Source organism: Pelophylax lessonae (assembly GCF_965119305.1).
Source record: "Pelophylax lessonae genome assembly, chromosome: 5".
Lineage (NCBI taxonomy): Eukaryota > Metazoa > Chordata > Amphibia > Anura > Ranidae > Pelophylax > Pelophylax lessonae.
Genome location: NC_138772.1, coordinates 381,030,342 through 381,052,778, shown reverse-complemented (window position 1 = coordinate 381,052,778; position 22,437 = coordinate 381,030,342). Strand labels below are relative to the sequence as shown.

The 22,437-nt window shown below is 43.9% G+C and overlaps 1 protein-coding gene across 7 annotated transcripts in view; it reads right to left on the bottom strand.

Annotated features, from left to right (window-relative positions):
* The window catches only part of SPIRE1 (spire type actin nucleation factor 1), a 294,445-nt gene extending 274,643 nt beyond the window's left edge, over positions 1-19,802 (bottom strand). For 4 of the 7 annotated variants that reach the window (XM_082258304.1, XM_082258305.1, XM_082258306.1 and 1 more), the window contains exon 1: positions 19,403-19,802. In XM_082258304.1, coding sequence (XP_082114430.1) covers positions 19,403-19,646 — 244 coding nt within the window. In that variant the 5' untranslated portion in view covers positions 19,647-19,802. The remainder of the gene's footprint in view (positions 1-19,402) is intronic. The other 3 variants (XM_082258308.1, XM_082258309.1, XM_082258310.1) reach the window with 1 other exon arrangement.
* Between the last annotated feature and the right edge of the window lie 2,635 nt (positions 19,803-22,437).

Below are 22,437 nucleotides of genomic sequence, written 5' to 3'. Positions count from 1 at the left end.
GTAAAAATCGCGGTTAAAAAAAAAAAAAAAAAAATTGCGGTAAAAACGCTACGCTCAGGTGTGAATGTAGCCTTAAAGTGGTAGCATACTCCTCTTTTTAACTTTTACCTACAGGTAAGCCTATAAGGCGGCTTACCTGTAGGTAAAACTAATATCTCCTAAATCTGCACGGTTTAGGATATATTCGCCCTGCATGCAGCTGCTGACACCAGTGGCGCATGCGCTCTGAAGGTCCGGCGTCTCTTGCCAGACCTTCAAAGCGCATTGCCGGAAATTGAACTCCCACGCGCATGTGCGGGAGTGACGTCATTACGGTTCCGGCCACTCACAGCGCAGGAGCCGGCGAACCCCGAAGAGATGCAGAGGGAAGATGTCAGCTGCCTCAGTGGTGTCCGGGCGACCGTGTCTGGGCTTCGTTCTAAGGCAAGTATTTCATAATGTGCTAGTATGCAATACATACCAGCTCATTATGCCTTTGTCCTGCAGGCTGATTGTTTTTTTTGTTGAGGATACTACCACTTTAAGCAGATCTTGATCTGGCAGATGTGTGAACTTCAGCAATTCTTCAGTGTATACAAATGTCTGCAAAACACCCTGGATACTAGTGACCACCACGTCTCACATTGAAGAGGTCTCCTCACCTTGTAACACAGAAACACATGAATAAAAAAGGTCAATGAGCGCGCTTTTTAGTGCAGCCAGCTGGTGAGCATGCAGAGATCATTTCCAGCTCTCAGCATGTAAATCACAAAAAAGGGGCTTCCTAGTGTAAACTGCTTGGTTTATCACTTTACAACACTTACACTTTTTTAACACTTACAGGATAAATAGCCACACCACATATATGTGTAATAAGCACAGTATACTCTCACAACAACAGATTAGACAATCGGCAAGATGGCACCCAGTCCCCGCGCGGCACAATATAATCACTCCACACCAACCACCAGACGTCTATTGTCCCTTCAGGCTTTCTCAAAGGAATGAAGGAGCTATCACGCTATAAGAATGCCTAGGGGCACGTTAGTACTGATTTTGTATTTGCATTATTGTGTTTTTCTGTAGTTGTATTTCTATTTTCATGTTTGCAGTTTGAAGCACTTAACTTTTATCCGATTGATTGTTCCCCAGGACATAGTTTAATCACCTATTGATCCTGCCCGGAGAAGGGTTTTTTACTTCTCTCAAAAAGGTTAGTTAACCCCCAAAAAAACAAAAAAAAAAAACACTATCTTGGCAGATAAGAGGTGTCTGTAGATAAAGAAAGAAAGCTTAGACCAATGTTGAATAATGCCCTTGCTATAGGTGTAGGCCACCTATATGTAACTCCTGAAGCCTGAATGGAATACTCCTAGGACGTTGCTAGAACATTAATAGGCTCGGTCATTACAGTTTACCTTCACCATCACAGAAGTGAGCCTATTCTCTGATTGAAATCCTCCTACATAAGTTGTACCCGTTTATCTGCTCTGTCTTCCCATTTCTACATCCTTTCAAAGTCCAGAATTAATAAAAGCTTGTCTGAGCTGTCAAAAAAAAAAAAAAAAAAAAGGGTGGTGGAGAGCTGAAATTACACTCTGCAGAGCTCAGCAAGGAGAGTTCTGAGAGAGGATTGGTGGGAAGGGAAAGTCCACCTCCACATAGGAACAGAGCTTACGCTGTTATTCAGCTGGAGCTCCCTCCTCTGTTACCATTTTTCTCTTGGTGTCAGGAAAACTTGTCAGAAGTGATTTATGGTGATAGCAGAGGAACAAAGCAGCAGACAAAAGTGACACTTAGTGCTCGTAATAGAGACAAGCACACACTATAGATATGTATATATATATATATACATATATATATATATATATATACACACACATATATATATATATATATATATACACACACATATATATATATATATATATATATATATATACACACACACACACACACACACACACATACATACACATATATATATATATATATATATATATATATATATATATATATATATATATATATATATATATATATATATATATATATATAGGGATATGCTTTGTTCATACTTCAAGTCTGAGGTTTACAACCACTTTAAAAAAAAAAAAAAAAAAAAAAAAAAAGGAGTGTAACGCTCAATTCTACAAGGTCCTGGTTCACACCAGAGCGATTTTCAAGCTGTGAAGCTCAAGATCACCCAACAAGCCAAATCCTATTCATTTCAATGGTCCTTGTTCACATATGAGTGATCTGTTGCCTAAAGCAATACGCCTATTGCTCAAAACAGTACGAGCTTCTTTTTGGCAGATTACAAGCGTTTTTGGCTCCTAAGATTTCAATAGAAACGCCTGAAAACATGTGACTTGAGCTTTTTACAAGTGTTTTGTCGTTTGTTTTTAGCAGCTTTCCACCTCTAATAAGACACGTGCAGAACAGAAATTTTTTTTTTTCCCCCATTTTGGTTAAATTTTGTTTCTTAATTCTCAAATGAATTCCAAATTGGATTTGAAAAATGATCGATCGATTCTAATTTTGTGTGAAGAATAGCTGTTTGTTAGGCAGCGGGTCGGGAAGTTGGCCGCCTTGTCCTTAACAACCGATGAGTCATCAGCTGTCAGCCGACTTCCCCACTGGACAGCTGAATGTAAAAAAGCGGGAAAAAGGAATGCCGGCAATTTAAATGTAAAAAAGTGTGCTGTCCCCCCCCCCCCCCCCCACATCCATGCTAGGCCCTTCAGGTCTGATATGAATTTTAAGCGGAACCCCATGCCATAATTAAAAAAAAAAAAAAAAAAGTCCATACCAGACCCTTATCCAAGCATGCAGCCCGGCAGGCCAGGAAAGAAGGGGGGAGAGGGGGACGAGCGAGCATTCCCCCTCCTGAACCATAACAGGCCACATGCCCTCAACATGAGGGGGGTGCTTTAGGGCAGGGGGGGGCCCTGCAACAGTGATGTCACAGGGGGCTGGGTCACCCGCTGATGTCACTGGGTGACTCCGTCCCTTAGCTATTTAGGAGATGTCACAGGGAGGAGCGGGCAGTAGGCAGTTAGCCTCCATCTCAGGGGTGGAATGGGTAGGGGTAAAATGTTCCCCTATACTCATTCACATGGGGTGGGGGGAAAGGCCGGGATCCCGATAAGCCCCCTGCCCGCAGACCCCCACAACCACAGCCCAGGGTTGTGGGGAAGAAGCCCATCCCCCCTGCTCCTAATTACCCCCCCCATGCTGAAGGCCTGTAGCCCGGTATGGTTCGGGGGGGGGGGGGGTCGCTTATCCCCTCTCTCTTTCCTGGCCTGCATGCTTGGATAAGGGCCTGGTATGGACTGCGAGGGGTGACCCAGACACTGTTTTTTCGTTTATTTTTTATTGCTGGCATATTTATTTTACAATCAGCTGTCAGCCTGCTGACAACTGAGGACTCATCAGTTGTTAAGGACGCGGTGGCCGGCTTCCCGGCCTGCTGCTTAACAACCAGCTATTCTTCACACACAATTTGAATCAATTAATCATTTTTCGAGCGATCTGATTTGTACATGTCTACCCCTATTTCCTCGTCTCAAGCTGTAAAATGCTTGGAAAAAAAAAAAAAACACCCAAAAAACGTCAGTAAATCACTATTCTCAGGTGTAAATGGAGCCTTAATCATCTCAACACCTCATTGTATTATAATATCTGCATTTTTAGCTTGTCCAGAGTTCTTCCTTAAAGCCTATAATGTTTACAGAGATCGCATAGAAAAGAAGAAATTCTCAATGAACATTGCGGTCATGTTGTGCACGCACACAGAAGCAGTGGGGCTCGTCTTTATGTCCCCCCCCCCCCCCCCCCCCCGGTAGCCAGCAGATTGCCAGTCTGGACTACACTGCTCCTTTCCCCTCTTCCAGTTACTGCACAAAGCCTGAATGTTCCCTCACAATTCCCCAAGCACAATCCCCTCCTGACAACATCCCTTTCTATGAATGTACACAGGCCGCTATTGTCCAGGCCTTGGAAAACAAACCCGGGGGATCTGCTGATTCCTTCAAATAAATAAATAAACTGCCTTAACGCTGCTATGTTACCAAAACACTTTGACTGCTGTGCCATCAAACATGTCCAACGGTCCACAAAGAGGCCTTCATCCTATTTTATTTTAACCCTGGAGCTGCTGGCCATTACAGCAAACATCGCACTGCAACACTGCACAGAAGCTGGGTGTTACTTAACCACCTCAATACTGGGCACTTAAACCCCCTTCCTTCCCAGAACAATTTTCAGCTTTTAGCGCTGTTGCATTTTGAATGACAATTGCGCGGTCATACAACACTGTACCTAAACCAAATTTGTGTCATTTTTTCCCCACAAATAGAGCTTTCTTTTGCTGGTATTTGATCACCGCCAGGTTTTTTCTTTTTTGGTGCACAAACAAAAAAAGACCGAAAAGTTTGAAAAAAAAAAAAAAAAGTTTTTTTGTTTAGGTTATAAAATGTTGTAAATGGATACGTTTTTTCCTGCACTAATGAGCACTGATGACGCCGCACTGACAGGCACTGATGAGGAGACACTGATGGGGTGGCACTGATATGCAGCACTGATATGTGGCACTGATAGATAGCACTGATATGCAGCATTGGTGGGCACTGATAGGCAGCACTGATGGGGACTGATAGGCGGCACTGATGGGCACTGATAGGTGGCACTGATGGGCGGGACTGATCGGCACTGATGGGCAGCACTGGTGGGCAATAATGGGCACTGGTGGGCGGCACTGATAGATGGCAATAAGGGGCACTGGTGGGCAGCACTGATAGATGGCATTGGTGGGCAGCACTGATAGGGGGGCACCACTGGCAGGCTCTCTGAGCCCTGTTTGCCATCCCTGGTGGCCATGGTGGGCATCCCTGGTGGTCATGGGTGGGCATCCCTGGTGGCTCTAGTGGCACCCCCTCCCCCCAGGGCTGCACTGGTAATCAATCATCTGATTACTAGCACAGACCCCCCCTGTGATCAGTGAGTAATTAGAAATACTCACTGATCACCCCGGCTGCAGAATTGATCCTCTGCTCTTCTCCTCACTGACAGGATCTGTCAGGAGGAGAAGAGATCAAAGCCGTTACAACGGCTATATTGACATTACATGACGGCTGTGATTGGACACATGTGATCAGGAGGGCCAATCACAGGGCCCTCCTGCCCAGTCTTGTTGCTCTGTGTCCTAGGGACACAGGCACATCGAGATCGCGCCGCTGCGCGAGCCCGCGGCGGCGCGATCTCTCTCCTTCTGAAGGACGTTCCGGAACGTCCATTCAGAAGGACGAGACTCCCGCCCGGCCGTATATCAACAATGGCCCGGGTGGGAGGTGGTTAAAAAGGAATATACAGTCTTATATATATATTATTTATTCAAAAGAAAGGTTTGATGCAAGTAATCTTATGAATGGGTCTTAGGGCCCATTCAGTTACCTGGCATGGTTTACCTCACGTGTTGGCGAGTGTTGGGTTACAACAGACCATTTAGTTTAATGGACTGCTATTGGGCTACAACACGTTTTAGGCGCCCACTCACGCCTTAATGTTTTGTCACACATTCCAAATATCAAATCCCAGTTCAAATACTTATTTATAAAAACAATAGCACTGGTAGGTATCATCCCTAATAATACATTTGTAATCTGAAGAAAGTCTATGTAGGAAAATGGGACTTTGAGGCCCCGTTCACACTGGGGCGACGCTACTTGCCGGGGCGACCTCATAGGTCGCGGCGCGCTGCTCACACCACGACCTCGGAGCGGCCGGCACGGACTTCATAACATTGAAGTCTATGCAGGTCGCTCCGGGTCGCCCCAAAGTAGCTCCGGACCCTTTTTCTAAGTCGGAGCGACTTGTGTCGCTCCGACTTAGAACGGGTCTGCAGCTTCTCTATGGAAGGCGACCTACGGCGACCTGACAGGTCGCCCCAGTGTGAACGGGGGCTTAATATAACTTCCCAGTGTTCTATAAAACACACAATAATAAAACATCCAATGTAAAAAAAATATAATTTTTATTATCCAAACTATAACTAAAAATGCAATGGTAAGAAAAATACTCATTTCATATACACTAGATCAGTGGTCCTCAACTCCGGTCCTCAGGGCCCACTAACAGGCCAGATTTTAAGTATTACCTTGGGGAGATGCAGACTAGAGTACTGCAATCACTGAGCAGCAAATGATATCACCTGGGATGTATTTCAGTTATCTTGCAAATCTGGCCTGTTAGTGGGCCCTGTAGGCCTGGGTTGAGGACCACTGCACTAGATTACCAAAAAGTATTGGGACTTCTGCCTTTACACACGTGAACTTTAATGATACCCAGTCTTAGTCTGTAGGGTTCAATATTGAGTTGGCCCACCCTTTGCAGCTATAAAAACTACAACTCTTCTGGGAAGGCTGTCCACAAGGTTTAGGAGTGTGTCTATGGGAATGTTTGACCATTCTTCCAGAAGCGCATTTGTGAGGTCAGGCAGTGATGTGGACAAGAAGGCCGCTCTAATTCATCCCAAAGCTGTTCTATCAGGTTGAGGTCAGGACTTTGTGCAGGCCAGTCAAGTTCCTCCACCTCAAACTCGCACATCTATGGCTTTATGGACCTTGCTTTGTGAATTGGTGCGCTGTCATGTTGGAACAGGAAGGGGCCATCCCCAAACTCTTCCCACAAAGTTGGGAGCATGAAATTGTTCAAAATGTCTTTGTATGCTGACACCTTAAGCCTTCCCTTCACTGGAAGTGACGGGCCAATCCCAACCCCTAAAAAACAACCCCACACCATAATCCCCCCTCCACCAAATGATTTGAACCAGTGCACAAAGCAAGTGCTCCTACCTCCTGTTTGCGTGTTCACTGTTAGCACGTTTACTCTGGTAATTCCTGTGCAAGTTTTAAACTAAGTGCAAATTTGCCCAGAGCTGCAAAGGCTCCCCATGGTCGAGCAAAGGTCTGACAATTGGTGTGCAGGTACCAAGCACTACAGTGTGGGGAGCAGGAGGAAAAGATCCATGTTCCCTCATTTGCTTTTTAGTGAACTACAGTGACATGGAAGCACTGCATAAATTCCTTGTGGTGCCTCCTATGGTTTCAATGTAACTGTCTGTAACAAAGTTTTACAAGATGTTGACATCATAGTGTTCCGGTCTCTTTGCTTTTGACACATGGAGAGGGTGAGCGAGGTCCATCCAGTCAGCACCTATGGCCATAGTGTTAGCTTCTCCTTGCTCAGTGGTAAAAGGTTCTCTATAAATAAACTGATTACAGTCAGCAAAGCGCTTGATGAACATTATTGACTAGGCTGGAAGATATCGGACACAGCACATTTTTCTTCTTTCTACAGTGGCTCTTCACTACTACAACCCATATACTCCAAGGAGGTTCGGTTAAAACAAGACAAAACATAAAAAAAAAAAAAAAAAAAAGGACGTTGTTGGAAAATTGCTGTATCCTGTAGCTAGAAAGGTACCTACAGACGTCAGATGCAGCGGGTAAAAAAGTATTGAACACATCACCATATTTCTCGGTAAATATATTTCTTAAAATGCTAGTGGCATGACATTTTCACTACATGTAGTTAATAACCCATGCAATCCATACATACACTACATGTCAGTAATAATCCATACATACACTACATGTCAGTAATAACCCATGCAATCCATACATACACTACATGTCAGTAATAACCCATGCAATCCATACATACACTACATGTCAGTAATAATCCATACATACACTACATGTCAGTAATAATCCATACATACACTACATGTCGGTAATAACCCATGCAATCCATACATACACTACATGTCAGTAATAACCCATGCAATCCATACATACACTACATGTCAGTAATAATCCATACATACACTACATGTCGGTAATAACCCATGCAATCCATACATACACTACATGTCAGTAATAACCCATGCAATCCATACATACACTACATGTCAGTAATAATCCATACATACACTACATGTCAGTAATAATCCATACATACACTACATGTCAGTAATAACCCATGCAATCCATACATACACTACATGTCAGTAATAACCCATGCAATCCATACATACACTACATGTCAGTAATAACCCATGCAATCCATACATACACTACATGTCAGTAATAACCCATGCAATCCATACATACACTACATGTCAGTAATAATCCATACATACATTACATGTCGGTAATAACCCATGCAATCCATACATACACTACATGTCAGTAATAACCCATGCAATCCATACATACACTACATGTCAGTAATAATCCATACATACACTACATGTCAGTAATAACCCATGCAATCCATACATACACTACATGTCAGTAGTAACCCATGCATACACTACATGTCAGTAATAACCCATGCAATCCATACATACATTACATGTTGGTAATAACCCATGCAATCCATACATACACTACATGTCAGTAGTAACCCATGCATACACTACATGTCAGTAATAACCCATGCAATCCATACATACACTACATGTCAGTAATAACCCATGCAATCCATACATACACTACATGTCAGTAATAACCCATGCAATCCATACATACACTACATGTCAGTAATAACCCATGCAATCCATACATACACTACATGTCGGTAATAACCCATGCAATCCATACATACACTACATGTCAGTAGTAACCCATGCATACACTTCATGTCAGTAATAACCCATGCAATCCATACATACACTACATGTCAGTAATAACCCATGCAATCCATACATACACTACATGTCAGTAATAATCCATACATACACTACATGTCAGTAATAACCCATGCAATCCATACATACACTACATGTCAGTAGTAACCCATGCATACACTACATGTCAGTAATAACCCATGCAATCCATACATACATTACATGTTGGTAAAAACCCATGCAATCCATACATACACTACATGTCAGTAGTAACCCATGCATACACTACATGTCAGTAATAACCCATGCAATCCATACATACACTACATGTCAGTAATAACCCATGCAATCCATACATACACTACATGTCAGTAATATCCCATGCAATCCATACATACACTACATGTCAGTAATAATCCATGCAATCCATACATACACTACATGTCAGTAGTAACCCATGCATACACTACATGTCAGTAATAACCCATGCAATCCATACATACACTACATGTCGGTAATAACCCATGCAATCCATACATACACTACATGTCGGTAATAACCCATGCAATCCATACATACACTACATGTCAGTAGTAACCCATGCATACACTACATGTCAGTAATAACCCATGCAATCCATACATACACTACATGTCAGTAATAACCCATGCAATCCATACATACACTACATGTCAGTAATAACCCATGCAATCCATACATACACTACATGTCAGTAATAATCCATGCAATCCATACATACACTACATGTCAGTAATAACCCATGCAATCCATACATACACTACATGTCGGTAATAACCCATGCAATCCATACATACACTACATGTCAGTAATAACCCATGCAATCACTACATGTCAGTAATAACCCATGCAATCCATACATACACTACATGTCAGTAATAACCCATGCAATCCATACATACACTACATGTCGGTAATAACCCATGCAATCCATACATACACTACATGTCGGTAATAACCCATGCAATCCATACATACACTACATGTCGGTAATAACCCATGCAATCCATACATACACTACATGTCGGTAATAACCCATGCAATCCATACATACACTACATGTCGGTAATAACCCATGCAATCCATACATACACTACATGTCAGTAATAACCCATGCAATCCATACATACAAAAAAAAAAAAAAAAGTTCAGAAATTAGGTTGTTCGTAACAAAATGGAATTACTGAGGGAAAAAGTATTGAACACATGAACAAAGAGAGGTGCAAAAACCCATAAAAAGCCAAGACAACAGCGGAAATCTATCAGTAATTGGAAACAATCCTGCCCCTTGTCCGTGCAAATTAATATAAGCTGGTTGTGTCTCAACTGATGGCCTATAAAAAGGTGTCTCCTTACCAGGGTGACACACAAGAAAACTCTTATGATGGGTAAAAGTAAAGAGCTCTCTGAAGACCTTTGCAACCTTCTTGTTGCAAAACATACTGATGGCATTGGTTACATAAGGGTTTTTAAACTTCTGAATGTTCCAGTAAGCACTGTTGGGGCCATAATCAGGAAGTGGAAAGAACATAATTTTCCCATAAATCACCGCCACGACCAGGTGCTCCTCGCAAGATTTCTGACAGAGGAGTGAAAAGAATTACCACGAGAGTTGTCCAAGAGCCAAGAACCACTTGTGGAGATCTTCAGAAAGACCTGGAATTAGCAGGTACAATTGAGGGTGGACATTTCAGCAAGACAATGATCCCAAATACAAAGCCAAGGAAACTCCCAATTGGTTTCAAAGAAAGAAAATAAAGCTGCTAGAATGGCTCAGCCAATCACCTGACTTGAATCAAATAGAAAATCTATGGAACGAACTAAAGTTTAGAGTTCATACCAAAATCACCCCTGAGCAATGCATGCCACAGGTTTCTCCATACAGGAGGTGGCTTGAAGTCAACAAAGGATTTTGTACGAAGTATTAAATAAATTTCGGTTAGCGTGTTCAATACTCTTTCCCTGTGTCATTCCAATTTTATTACACATCACTTAATTTCTATACTTATTTATTTTGGTTTCTGTGAATGTATGGATTGCATGGGTTTTTACTGACATGTGGTGAAAATTTCATGCCAACAACACCTTTAGAAATAGATTTACTTAGAAAAATGGTGACGTGTTCAAAAATTATTTTACCCGCTGTATCTATAGTACATTTCACATGGTATATGACAAGACGCTGTACACAAAGGGGTCCATTTATAAAAAAACATTTGCTGTGCAAAGGAATAAGAATTTAGGCAAAATTTGAAAATAATGCAATTATTACCCCTAAGTGGTCTTTTAAAGCCTAACTGTAACATTCCCTATGTTGCCTAGTGTCTGTTGCATGCCAGCAGTAAAGGCGGTGCCGTGAGTTGTTACAACACATGGCATGGTTTAAATTTCTATATTTTTAAACAACTAAAAATGTAAAAATGATTGTACTTTTGAGATCATGTTTCAGGTTAGACCCATATTTAGGGAAGAACAGCCCATTAGAAATTAGTTTGTATGTGGCTATGCCTCCACAGCTGCATCATCCATTCACAAGGACCTGGCACATCTGTCACTGCAGCAGAGAAACTCAAAGATTGTGTCGTAACAAGTTAATTTGCAGTTCATGGATTACTTACTCCCTAGCAGAAGGTCTGTACCTCCATATGGAGCTGGGATTTAAACAATGCAAGAGCACATGCAAAGCATCTGCAACCCCATGATCATGGCTACAATGCTCCACAGACTTCAACACAAATATTTAACAAATGCACATGAATTCTGATTAACTTAATGTTGGACTGGAGTGGACTGTGCCTTTAAGAACATTGATTTTGCCCCATTATCACAACAGAAAGTTTTATACAGTGTGCAAAAAATCCCATAGCCCTCGTTGACACTGCACACTTCATCTGAGCTCACACGAATTTAAAGTCGCATTTCAGTCCGACTTCAGGGGCAATCTAAAAGACATCTGTGCGGGTTCATGCACAGATGTCTATTGAAGTCACCAAAAGTAGTACAGGAAATACTTTTGGAAATCAATCACAAAATGAATGCTGGTTAAAGAATATGCCAACTCAAAACTTCATATTCCTGATATGTGCCTACTGTACCATGTACTGGTAGGAAAATGTATCCTGTTCTCTTTTTATTGCTTCCTTTGTGTGAAATACCCGGTGTCCCCGCCAGTAACTCTGCTTTCCTATCAAAAACTCACCTCACCAGGCATAAGAGCACAGTATGGTCAGTTTTCTGGCTGTGCTGAGAACAGAACCTGCTTTCCTCTAATGCCCTGTACACACTATCAGATTATCTGAAGACTTTTGTCTGCAGACTTACCTTTTCTATGTAGTGCAAGGGCCTGCCGGATTGCATACAAATTGAAAGTGTTTAGGTTTGACCTCATATTATATGGTTTTGGTAAGTCTGCAGACAAAAGTCTTCAGATAATCTGATAGTGTGTATGGGGCATTAGGATCAGACTTGTGCCAAACACCTCCCCCGCCCCCCCCCCAGACATTCAGTGGGAAGATCAACGTGCTGCTTCTTCTTCTTCTCCCTGAGCTCCTTATGCAGATGAGAACAGAGGGTACGTGATCACATAAAAAAAAAAAAAAAAGGGGGGGGGGGGGTTGTATTTATTAGGGGTGCACCGATTCGTCTTTTCTTGTCCCGATACCGATATCTGGCATTGTCTATCTGCCGATACCAATACCGATCCGGAACTACGCACATACACAATATGCATGCGGCTGCAGTACAGAGCAAAGCCGCTGCTTCATGTGTACGGCTCCTCCATTCACAGGCGGAGTGCATCTGATATCACTTCGCCTGTGAGCCGGACCTATACAGGAAATAGCGGCTCCCATCCATCCATACTACTACTACACCAAGTAAGGGACGGCTGAGCCGGGACTCAGCAAAACCGGATCGGCGAGTCCGTACAAGTAAGGGACGACTGAGCCGGGACTCAGCAAAACCTAGTCGGCCCGTGGATTGGTTAATTTTACCGATCCCCCGATCCAGCTATTGTGGCAGTATCGGCGCGGATAGGTGCATCCCTACTATTTATTATATATTTATATACATATATACACACACACACATATATATATATATATATATATATATATATATATATATATATATATATATATATATATATATATATATATATATATATATATATATATATATATATATATATATATATATATATACACACACATATATACATACATACATATATATATATATATATATATATATATATAATATCAGTATCTCACAAAAGTGAGTACACCCCTCACATTTTTGTAAAATATTTATTATATCTTTGTATGTGACAACACTGAAGAAATGACACTTTGCTACAATGTAAAGTATTGAGTGCACAGCTTATATAACAGTGTAAATTTGCTGTCCCCTCAAAATAACTCAACACACAGTCATTAATGTCTAAACCGAGCGGGACATTAGTGTAGTGGTTAGCACTTTCACCTAGCAGCAAGAGGGTCACTGGTTCGAATCCCAACCACGACACTACCTGCCTGGAGTTTGCATGTTCTCCCTGTGCCTGCGTGGGTTTCCTCCGGGTACTCCGTTTTCCTCCCACACTCCAAAGACATGCTGGTAGGTTAATTGGATCCTGTATAAAAAAAAAAAAAAATTGGCACTACTGTGTATGTATGTGAGTTAGGGACCTTAGATTGTAAGCTCCTTGAGGGCAGGGACTGATGTGAATGTAAAATATATATGTACAGCGCTGCGTAAATTGACAGCGCTATACAAGTACCTTAAATAAATAAAATAAATAAACCGCTGGCAAAAAAGCTCTGGTGACCTCCATGCTCAAGAGGGTTAAGGCAGTGCTGGAAAATAATGGTGGCCACACAAAATATTGACACTTTGAGCCCAATTTTAACATTTTTGCTTAGGGGTGTACTCACTTTTGTTGGCAGTGGTTTAGACATTAATGGCTGTGTGTTGAGTTATTTTGAGGGAATAGCAAATTTACACTGTTATACAAGCTGTACACTCACTACTTTATATTGTAGCAAAGTGTCATTTCTTCAGTGTTGTCACATGAAAAGATCTAATAAATATTTACAAAAATGTGAGGAGTGTACTTGCTTTTTTAGGATACTGTATATATATATATATATATATATATATATATATATACACATACACACGTTTTGCCATTCATTTCTATTTTAAACTGAATGGGTTGTTTTACAAAGTGAGGGTTTACATACAGTACTTTAAAGCAGAGTCCCAGCCTGTAAAAAAAAAAAAAATTATATATATATATATATATATATATATATATAGTCAGCAGCTACAAATACTGTAGCTGACTTTTAATTGAAGGACACTTACCTGTCCAGGGATCCCACGATGTTGGCACCCCAAGCTGATCCATCCATCGGCTCTGGGTGCAGGCGCCAGCATCTTCACCAAGGTAAACAGGAAGTGAAGCCTTGCGGCTTCACAGCCTGTTTCCTACAGCGCAGCGTGACTCTGGCATGCGCATTCTGAATGATCCTGCTGTCTTCTGGGACCTGTAATGAAGAGGTGCCAGAAATGTTGTAGATTGCCGCACAATGATTGCAGCGATGATACCTGGAAGTGGGAGCGGGTACCTGGTTTTGACAGGTATCCGCACTCCTCCCTCACCCCCGAAAGGTGCCAAATGTGGCAGCGGAGGGGGGTGGGGAAGCAAACCAGCAGAGCTTCAACTTTTGGGTGGAGCTCTGCTTTAAGGCCTCATGCACACTTAAGGTTTTTACAGCTGCTCCTAGGGGGCGTCAGGCGTTTTGTTTTTGGTTTTTTTTTTACAGCTTAAAAACGCCTCTCCATGTTATTCTATGTCTCCATGCACACATAGGCTTTTAGGAGCTGCAAGTGGCAAAAAAGTTTTTAAAACTGCAAAAAAAAAACTGGGCCAGTGGGTTCTGGAGCAGCAGCGCTACAGCTGTAAAAGCGACTAACGCAGCTAAACGCGTGTAAATGCTGTGTATATATAAAGCATTTTTAAGCTGTAGAAATTGGATTTGGGAGTGGAAAATAGAAGAGGGCAGAGAAACGTTGCTAAATGCTAACGTGGCAAAATACTTAAAAAAAGTGGGTTTTTGCAGCTGCTTTTTCCTGGCGTCGGTACTGGCTTTGCAGTTCCCTTTTTTTTTTTTTTAAACGCCCTGTGACTTCTGAAGCTAAACAAATCTTTTTAAAAATAGACCTCATATGTAGAGTTCTACGTTCCAGAAAGACAGAAGGATAAAATGAGTAAATAAAGCTACTAAGAATAACTTTGCATTTAACTGGCCTAACATTTGATAAAGAAAACCTAATTGTGTACTTAGAGCTTAGTCACAAGTGCGCTGCATAACTCCCCTGATCCTTGTACTTTCCATAATCCAGTAACATCCTGAAGAATTTGGTGCACAACGTATGGAGAATCTAAGATTTCACGCCAGACCAGCAAGAATCAACAGCCCTGTCGCTGCATCCTCGCTAAAGAAGGCCGATCGGAAAACATGGCTTTCCTCCCTAAATCATGAAATCCTTCCATCTCATTTACTTCACATAATGTGTCGTCAACTGGCATTTCACAGCATCTGCATTGGTCTTGTAGAAGACCTCTGTTGCCATCTACACAGGGTAAAGCTATGAACTGTAGTGTAAACAGATCGGCGCGTTGTAGGCTTGATCCTACCATGTATCCCTTAGGTGACGGGCAGACGCAGCCAACATTAAAGTCTTATCTCTCTGTGTTTACCTTGCCTACAACGACTACAACAGGCAATGCTGCACGTCCACCACAGTCAGATCTTGAAAGGAAACAAGAGGAGGCTGACATAGCGAACACACAGGACTATGATGTCCAACACCCTACATTACTCCTATCTCATCACCGAACAAGATCCGGCAAGGAAACCAGTAAAGGCTGACATAGACATCATAGTCCTGTGTGTTCGATAACACCCTATATTACCCATTCCATCTCATCACCGAACAAGATCTGGCAAGGAAACCAGTAAAGGCTGACATAGACATCATAGTCCTGTGTGTTCACTAAAACCCTACATTACCCCTTCTATCTCATCACCCAACAAGATCTGGAAAGGAAACCAGTAAAGGTTGACATAGACATCATAGTCCTGTGTGTTCGATAACACCCTACATTACCCCTTCTATCTCATCACGGAACAAGATCTGGCAAGGAAACCAGTAGAGGCAGACACAGCGAACACACAGAACTATGATGCCCAACAACCTACATTATCTCTTCTATCTCATCACCGAACAATAGACCTGCTTCTACAATGACAGCACCTAATCCCACTTACTCCATCCACACACAGCCTGCTCCCCATGTCAGCCAATGGCTGCACAAAGCCACTTCATCAACAAACCCCACAGCACTGCGTACACAAAGGGATTGTATCTGCTGATCAATCTACTGCTGAGGAAGACTTCTAGCCAAGTGAAGGATACAAAATAACCATCTTCCCAAAGAATAAAGAAATAGCAATCTCCTCTTTGCTAGGGAAACCAGATATTATTACTATTCCCCCTCCATAGCCCTGGGAATTACATCTACTTTAATCACATTTAGTCCGCTAAAGCGCCGTGTATCAAACAACTGGCATTTCTATTTTTAGAATGCAGTGGGGGTATTTTTTTTTTTTTCATATTTATTTAACTTGTACATTTTTGCATCTCAGTGCCGCCGGTCTCCTGTAGCCTCTTTGCAGCCACATCTATGAGAACTCCTAAAGGTGGCTGCATGTTTAGGATGGGCTTACTGCAAAATTAGCTTTTGCCCCTTGGCACCGGCTGCGCGCAAATATGCAGCCACTCGGCGGGCGGGCAGGCCTTGGCGCTGAGTGGCTGAATATTTGCATGAGTTAGCGCAGCTGGACCAAGAGCGCACTCCCAGCACACTTACCAGCGGCTAACAGGAAAGCTCCTTACGCTACATGCAATCAGGAGCTTTCCAAACATGTGACAGCCAATCACGGCGGTCACAATCATAAACCCTGCCTCCCGGCATCCTAAACCCCAAAAAGGTCTGGGAAAAGCCAGCGCCAAGAGGGCAAAGTGGTTGTAAAGGCTCAAGGTTTTCTATCTTCATACATTCTATGCTTGAAGGTAAAAAACCTTCTGTTTGCAGCAGCCCCCCTTAATACTTACCCGAGACCCATCTTGATCCAGTGATGTGCACGAGAGCAGCATTTCTCCTGGGTCTCTTCCACCTCATTGGCTGAGAAGGTCAATCACAGCTAGTGAGGTAATGAGGTAAATGTAAGTGGACACACAGAGCAGCGACTTGGCAGTGAGCCTGCTCAGTTGCCCCCATAGCAAGTAGCAGAATGGAGGGGTCAACAGAGATTGTCACAACACATTGGACAGCATGTCTTTATTACATTGGATAATGTTTTTAATACATGGGATAATCTGCCTTAAGTACGATAGTCTCCCAACTGCAGGCCCGGGGGCAGCCCTTTGCTTGTCTTTATCCAGCCCTTGGAGCATTCACTATTCCTCCTAGTGATATGAAACACTATTCTGCCAACTGACACAAACCATGGGGCACTGTTCCTCCCAATCATCCCAACTGTGGGGCACTGTTCCTCCCAATCATACCAACCTTGGGGCACTGCTCCTCCCAATCATACCAACCGGGGGGCACCGTTCCTCCCAATCATACCAACCGGGGGGCACCGTTCCTCCCAATCATACCAACCGGGGGGCACCGTTCCTCCCAATCATACCAACCGGGGGGCACCGTACCTCCCAATCATACCAACTGGGGGGCACCGTTTCTCCCAATCATACCAACTGGGGGGCACCGTTTCTCCCAATCATACCAACCGGGGGACACTTCTTCTGGGACGAATGGTGCCCCACAGTTGGTATGACTGGGAGGAACGGTGCTCCACAGTTGGTATGACTGGGAGGAATGGTGCCCCACAGTTGGTATGACTGGGAGGAACGGTGCCCCACAGTTGGTATGACTGGGAGGAACGGTGCCCCACAGTTGGTATGACAGGGAGGAACGGTGCCCCATGGTTGGTGTCAGTTGGCAGAACAGTGTCTGGTATCAGTAGGAGGAATGGTGCCCCATGGTTGGTGTCGGTTGGCAGAAAAGTGTCTGGTATCAGTAGGAGGAATAGTGCCCCATGGTTGGTATGATTGAGAGGAACGGTGCCCCATGGTTGGTATGATTGAGAGGAACGGTGCCCCATGGTTGGTGTCGGTTGGCAGAACAGTTTCTGGCATCAGTAGGAGGAACGGTGCCCCACGGTTGGTATGACTGGGAGGAACTGTGCCCCACCGTTGGTACGACTGGGAGGAACTGTGCCCCACCATTGGTGTCAGTTGGCAGAACAGTGTCTGGCATCAGTAGGAGGAACGGTGCCCCACGGTTGGTATGACTGGGAGGAACTGTGCCCCACCGTTGGTATGACTGGGAGGAACTGTGCCCCACCATTGGTGTCAGTTGGCAGAACAGTGTCTGGTATCAGTAGGAGGAACGGTGCCCCACGGTTGGTATGACTGGGAAGAACGGTGCCCCACAGTTGGTACGACTGGGACGAACGGTGCCCCACAGTTGGTACGACTGGGACGAACGGTGCCCCACAGTTGGTACGACTGGGACGAACGGTGCCCCACAGTTGGTACGACTGGGACGAACGGTGCCCCACAGTTGGTACGACTGGGACGAACGGTGCTCCACAGTTGGTACGACTGGGACGAATGGTGCCCCACAGTTGGTATGACTGGGAGGAACGGTGCTCCACAGTTGGTATGACTGGGAGGAACGGTGCTCCACAGTTGGTATGACTGGGAGGAACGGTGCCCCACAGTTGGTATGACAGGGAGGAACGGTGCCCCACAGTTGGTGTCAGTTGGCAGAACAGTGTCTGGTATCAGTAGGAGGAATGGTGCCCCATGGTTGGTGTCGGTTGGCAGAACAGTGTCTGGTATCAGTAGGAGGAATGGTGCCCCATGGTTGGTGTCGGTTGGCAGAACAGTGTCTGGTATCAGTAGGAGGAATAGTGCCCCATGGTTGGTATGATTGAGAGGAACGGTGCCCCATGGTTGGTGTCGGTTGGCAGAACAGTGTCTGGTATTGGTAGGAGGAATGGTGCCCCATGGTTGGTATGATTGAGAGGAACGGTGCCCCTTGGTTGGTATGATTGAGAGGAACGGTGCCCCATGTTTGGTGTCGGTTGGCAGAACAGTGTCTGGTATTGGTAGGAGGAATACTGAGTGCCCCAAGGGCCGGATAAAGACAAGCAAAGGGTTGCATCCGGCCCCCGGGCCGCAGTTTGGAGACCACCATACTAAAGGTAGGTTATCCCATGTATTATAATAAAGACATGCAGCCATACACACAGGGAGGTGATCCTGGCACTGATTGTAGGGTTTGGTGATGAAGGATTTTGGTGTGTTGTGGTGAGGTGAGGAGGGGCTGTGATTGGTCGGTGTGGGGGTGTGACATCGGAGGGTCCTTGGATGGAATGAATGGGCAGTGTGATGGTAAATAACGGGCAGTGATGGTTGGCTGGGGGGGGGGGTAATGGATGACAGGAGGGAAGGCTCCCTGTCTCCCGGTTGATCTCTATGTATACATTGTACAGCAATGCGGCATAGGTGGGCGATGATGGCAGATCGGCGGATGATGATGGCAGATCGTACCTGTCCCGGGGCGCTCCCGGACGATGACAGCTCCATCCCTCCGAATCCGGATCTCTGTGGCCCCGGTAATCTTCCTCCGTTTCCCGTCACCCGGGGCCGCCCGTAGAGCCGCACAGCACTGGAAGCACACAGCCCATGCCTGCTCCTCATTGATGGGCTGATTGTATAAATCCAGGATCTCCTCCAGAGACAGAGACTCGTCCTCCGCCCCGATCCCTGCCTGGCTGGCCCGACACTCCGCCATCCCCGAGCTCAGTGCTCCGATCGCCTCATCCCGCCTCTCCTGTGCGGGGAATACCGCAACACCAACATCCCCGGCCGCCTGACCAGCCGAGCCTGGAAGCCCCTGATCGCTGACGTCCTAGCCAGGGAAACGTCACGACTGGGGGCGGGGCCGATCCCGTCTGTCAAGATCATGGACACATGACGTGTGAAGTGTCCCCGCCCCCTGATTGCCTGTCATCTCTCTCATTGTCACCTCTCTGGGGCCGGGTGATGATCCTTTGTTGGTTGATATATAATATATAGGTAAGCATACTTGTCTGTGTCCCTCATCACCCCACAGGCCTCTATGATCGGTGCTTGGCTTGTGTTTACCACTTACTGATCACTATTGGTAAAGCAGGGAACAGATGGAGGTGTTCACACAGCAGCACTGGGACTCATTCACACATACAGCCAGGGGGCTGCAACCATACACTGCTGTGCCATGGTTTTACCACCCCACTTTAACCACTCCAATACCAGGTGTTATGTTGATTTCTGTAGATCAGGGGTAATGAATTAAAATTCAAGAAGGTCCGGTCTCTAAAATTTATTTGGGCCGAGGTCCAAATCTCAAGTCTCTGCTATGACTCAGAAAGATGGGCAAAACAAAATGTGTCCATCAGCATTGCTCTTAGCATAAAATATGCCCATCAGCGTGCCCCCTAACATAAAATGTGCCCATCAGCGTGACCCTTAACATAAAATAAGGGGCACGCTGATGGGCACATTTTATGTTATTGGGCACTCTGATGGGCACATTTTATGTTAAGGGGCACTCTGATGGGCACATTTTATGTTAAGGGGCACTCTGATGGGCACATTTTATGTTATTGGGCACTCTGATGGGCACATTTTATGTTAGGGGGCACTCTGATGGGTATATTTTATGTTATTGGGCACTCTGATGGGCACATTTTATGTTAGGGGGCACTCTGATGGGTATATTTTATGTTATTGGGCACTCTGATGGGCACATTTTATGTTAGGGGGCACTCTGATGGGTATATTTTATGTTATTGGGCACTCTGATGGGTACATTTTATGTTAAGGGACATGCTGATGGTCAGAACAAAACATGTCCATCAGCGTTGCTCTTAACCTAAAATATGCCCATCAGCGTGCCCCTTAGCATAAAATTTGCCCATCAGCATGACCCTTAACATAAAATAAGGGGCACACTGATGGGCACATTTTATGTTAGGGGGCACTCTGATGGGCATTATTTTTTTTTTTATGGGGCCCTCTAATGAGCACAACAAAACAGGTCAGTGAGGGAGTCAGTCAGATTGAGACGAGGGAGAAAAGAGGAGAGAAGCAGCACGTACTGGATCCCGCTGGATTGTATGCGAGACAGTCAGGCTGTCGGCTGAATCCACTGCAGAGGATCAGGACGCGGCTGCGGCGTCTCCCACTATACCACAACGGTACCCCAGAAAGTGTTTATCCCTGTACGGCTTGTTTAAAGATGCATGGATGCACCCCTAAATTGTGAGTGCAATATGATGTATTTTTAAATAATAAATTGATCGTATACGCCGGTATAAGCACTATTGTGAGCTTCCTTTCCATGTCAAGCTGCTTACTGTGGAGAAGAACGACCAGTATATGGGCTAAGATCACCTGGGATCACCAGACACTCAGCAATCGAGCCTCATTTTTTTCAAATATGAGGTGAGCGCCCAATCACAAGGGGGTGCACGGATAGGAGAAAGTAGTGACACCCTGGTCACCCACTTGGTTTGGGATCACCGCCACAGATTGGTGGCTTGAGCACTAGTAGAAGATAAAATAGCCCTATTTTTGTCACCAAGATCTTATTGGACACTTGATTGTTCACCGTCTTTTGTTTTGGAGTATGGACACTTATCATTTATAATATTTTTATTTATTTATCCACGGATATCACTTATTTATTTTACAAAGTATATGAATTGTTATATAGAATTTTAGCACTATAATATTTATGTGATACACACGTACACCCCAGCACATTGCACTTTCTTTTTTTCTATTTTTCATTCATTTTAGGAAACACGTTTAATATCAACAAATTGTACAGTTTTATCTCTCAGCGAAGGATTTTATATACACCAGATTTTTTCTACTTTTCACCAATTTCAGGAATCACAGTACTTTTTCACATCTCCATCTCTCAGTGACGGATTTTATACATACCAGATTTTAGAATCGGATCCAGTACCTGAGGGTTATATATATTTATTATCTTTAGCACTATTTATTTTACACATTTGAATAGATTTTTACTGTGCGCAACACTATTTTATATTTCTTGGCTCTGTTACACTTTTATGAGAAGTGAAGTGTCTGCGGCATTTTAAAGATCTATATTAGGAAGGTTGCTCGCAGGAATTTTCTGCAGACAGAAATTACATTTAGTGCTCTTCATTGATACAAGTACACTCTATAGAGTGATAGGGTTTGTTCATATTTCATGTCTGAGGTTTACAATCAGTATGTGTGAATTTGTGTTCACAGTGATATACACAGGATACACAACTAGAGCCGTATATACTGGAACCCAACAAACACACATGCAATTTGTTCATCATACTTTCCAACTTTTTAAGATGGGAACGAGGGACACCTATTAGCAAAAGTATGGAGACATAGGACCCCGCCACACCCTCTTAAAGGAGAATTATACAAAAAAAAAATGCTTAGTTAAACCCACAAGTGCTTTTTATCACTACTATTTCTTTATAATGGCTTTTGAAATTTACAAATGCAGGGGTTTAGAAACTGGATGA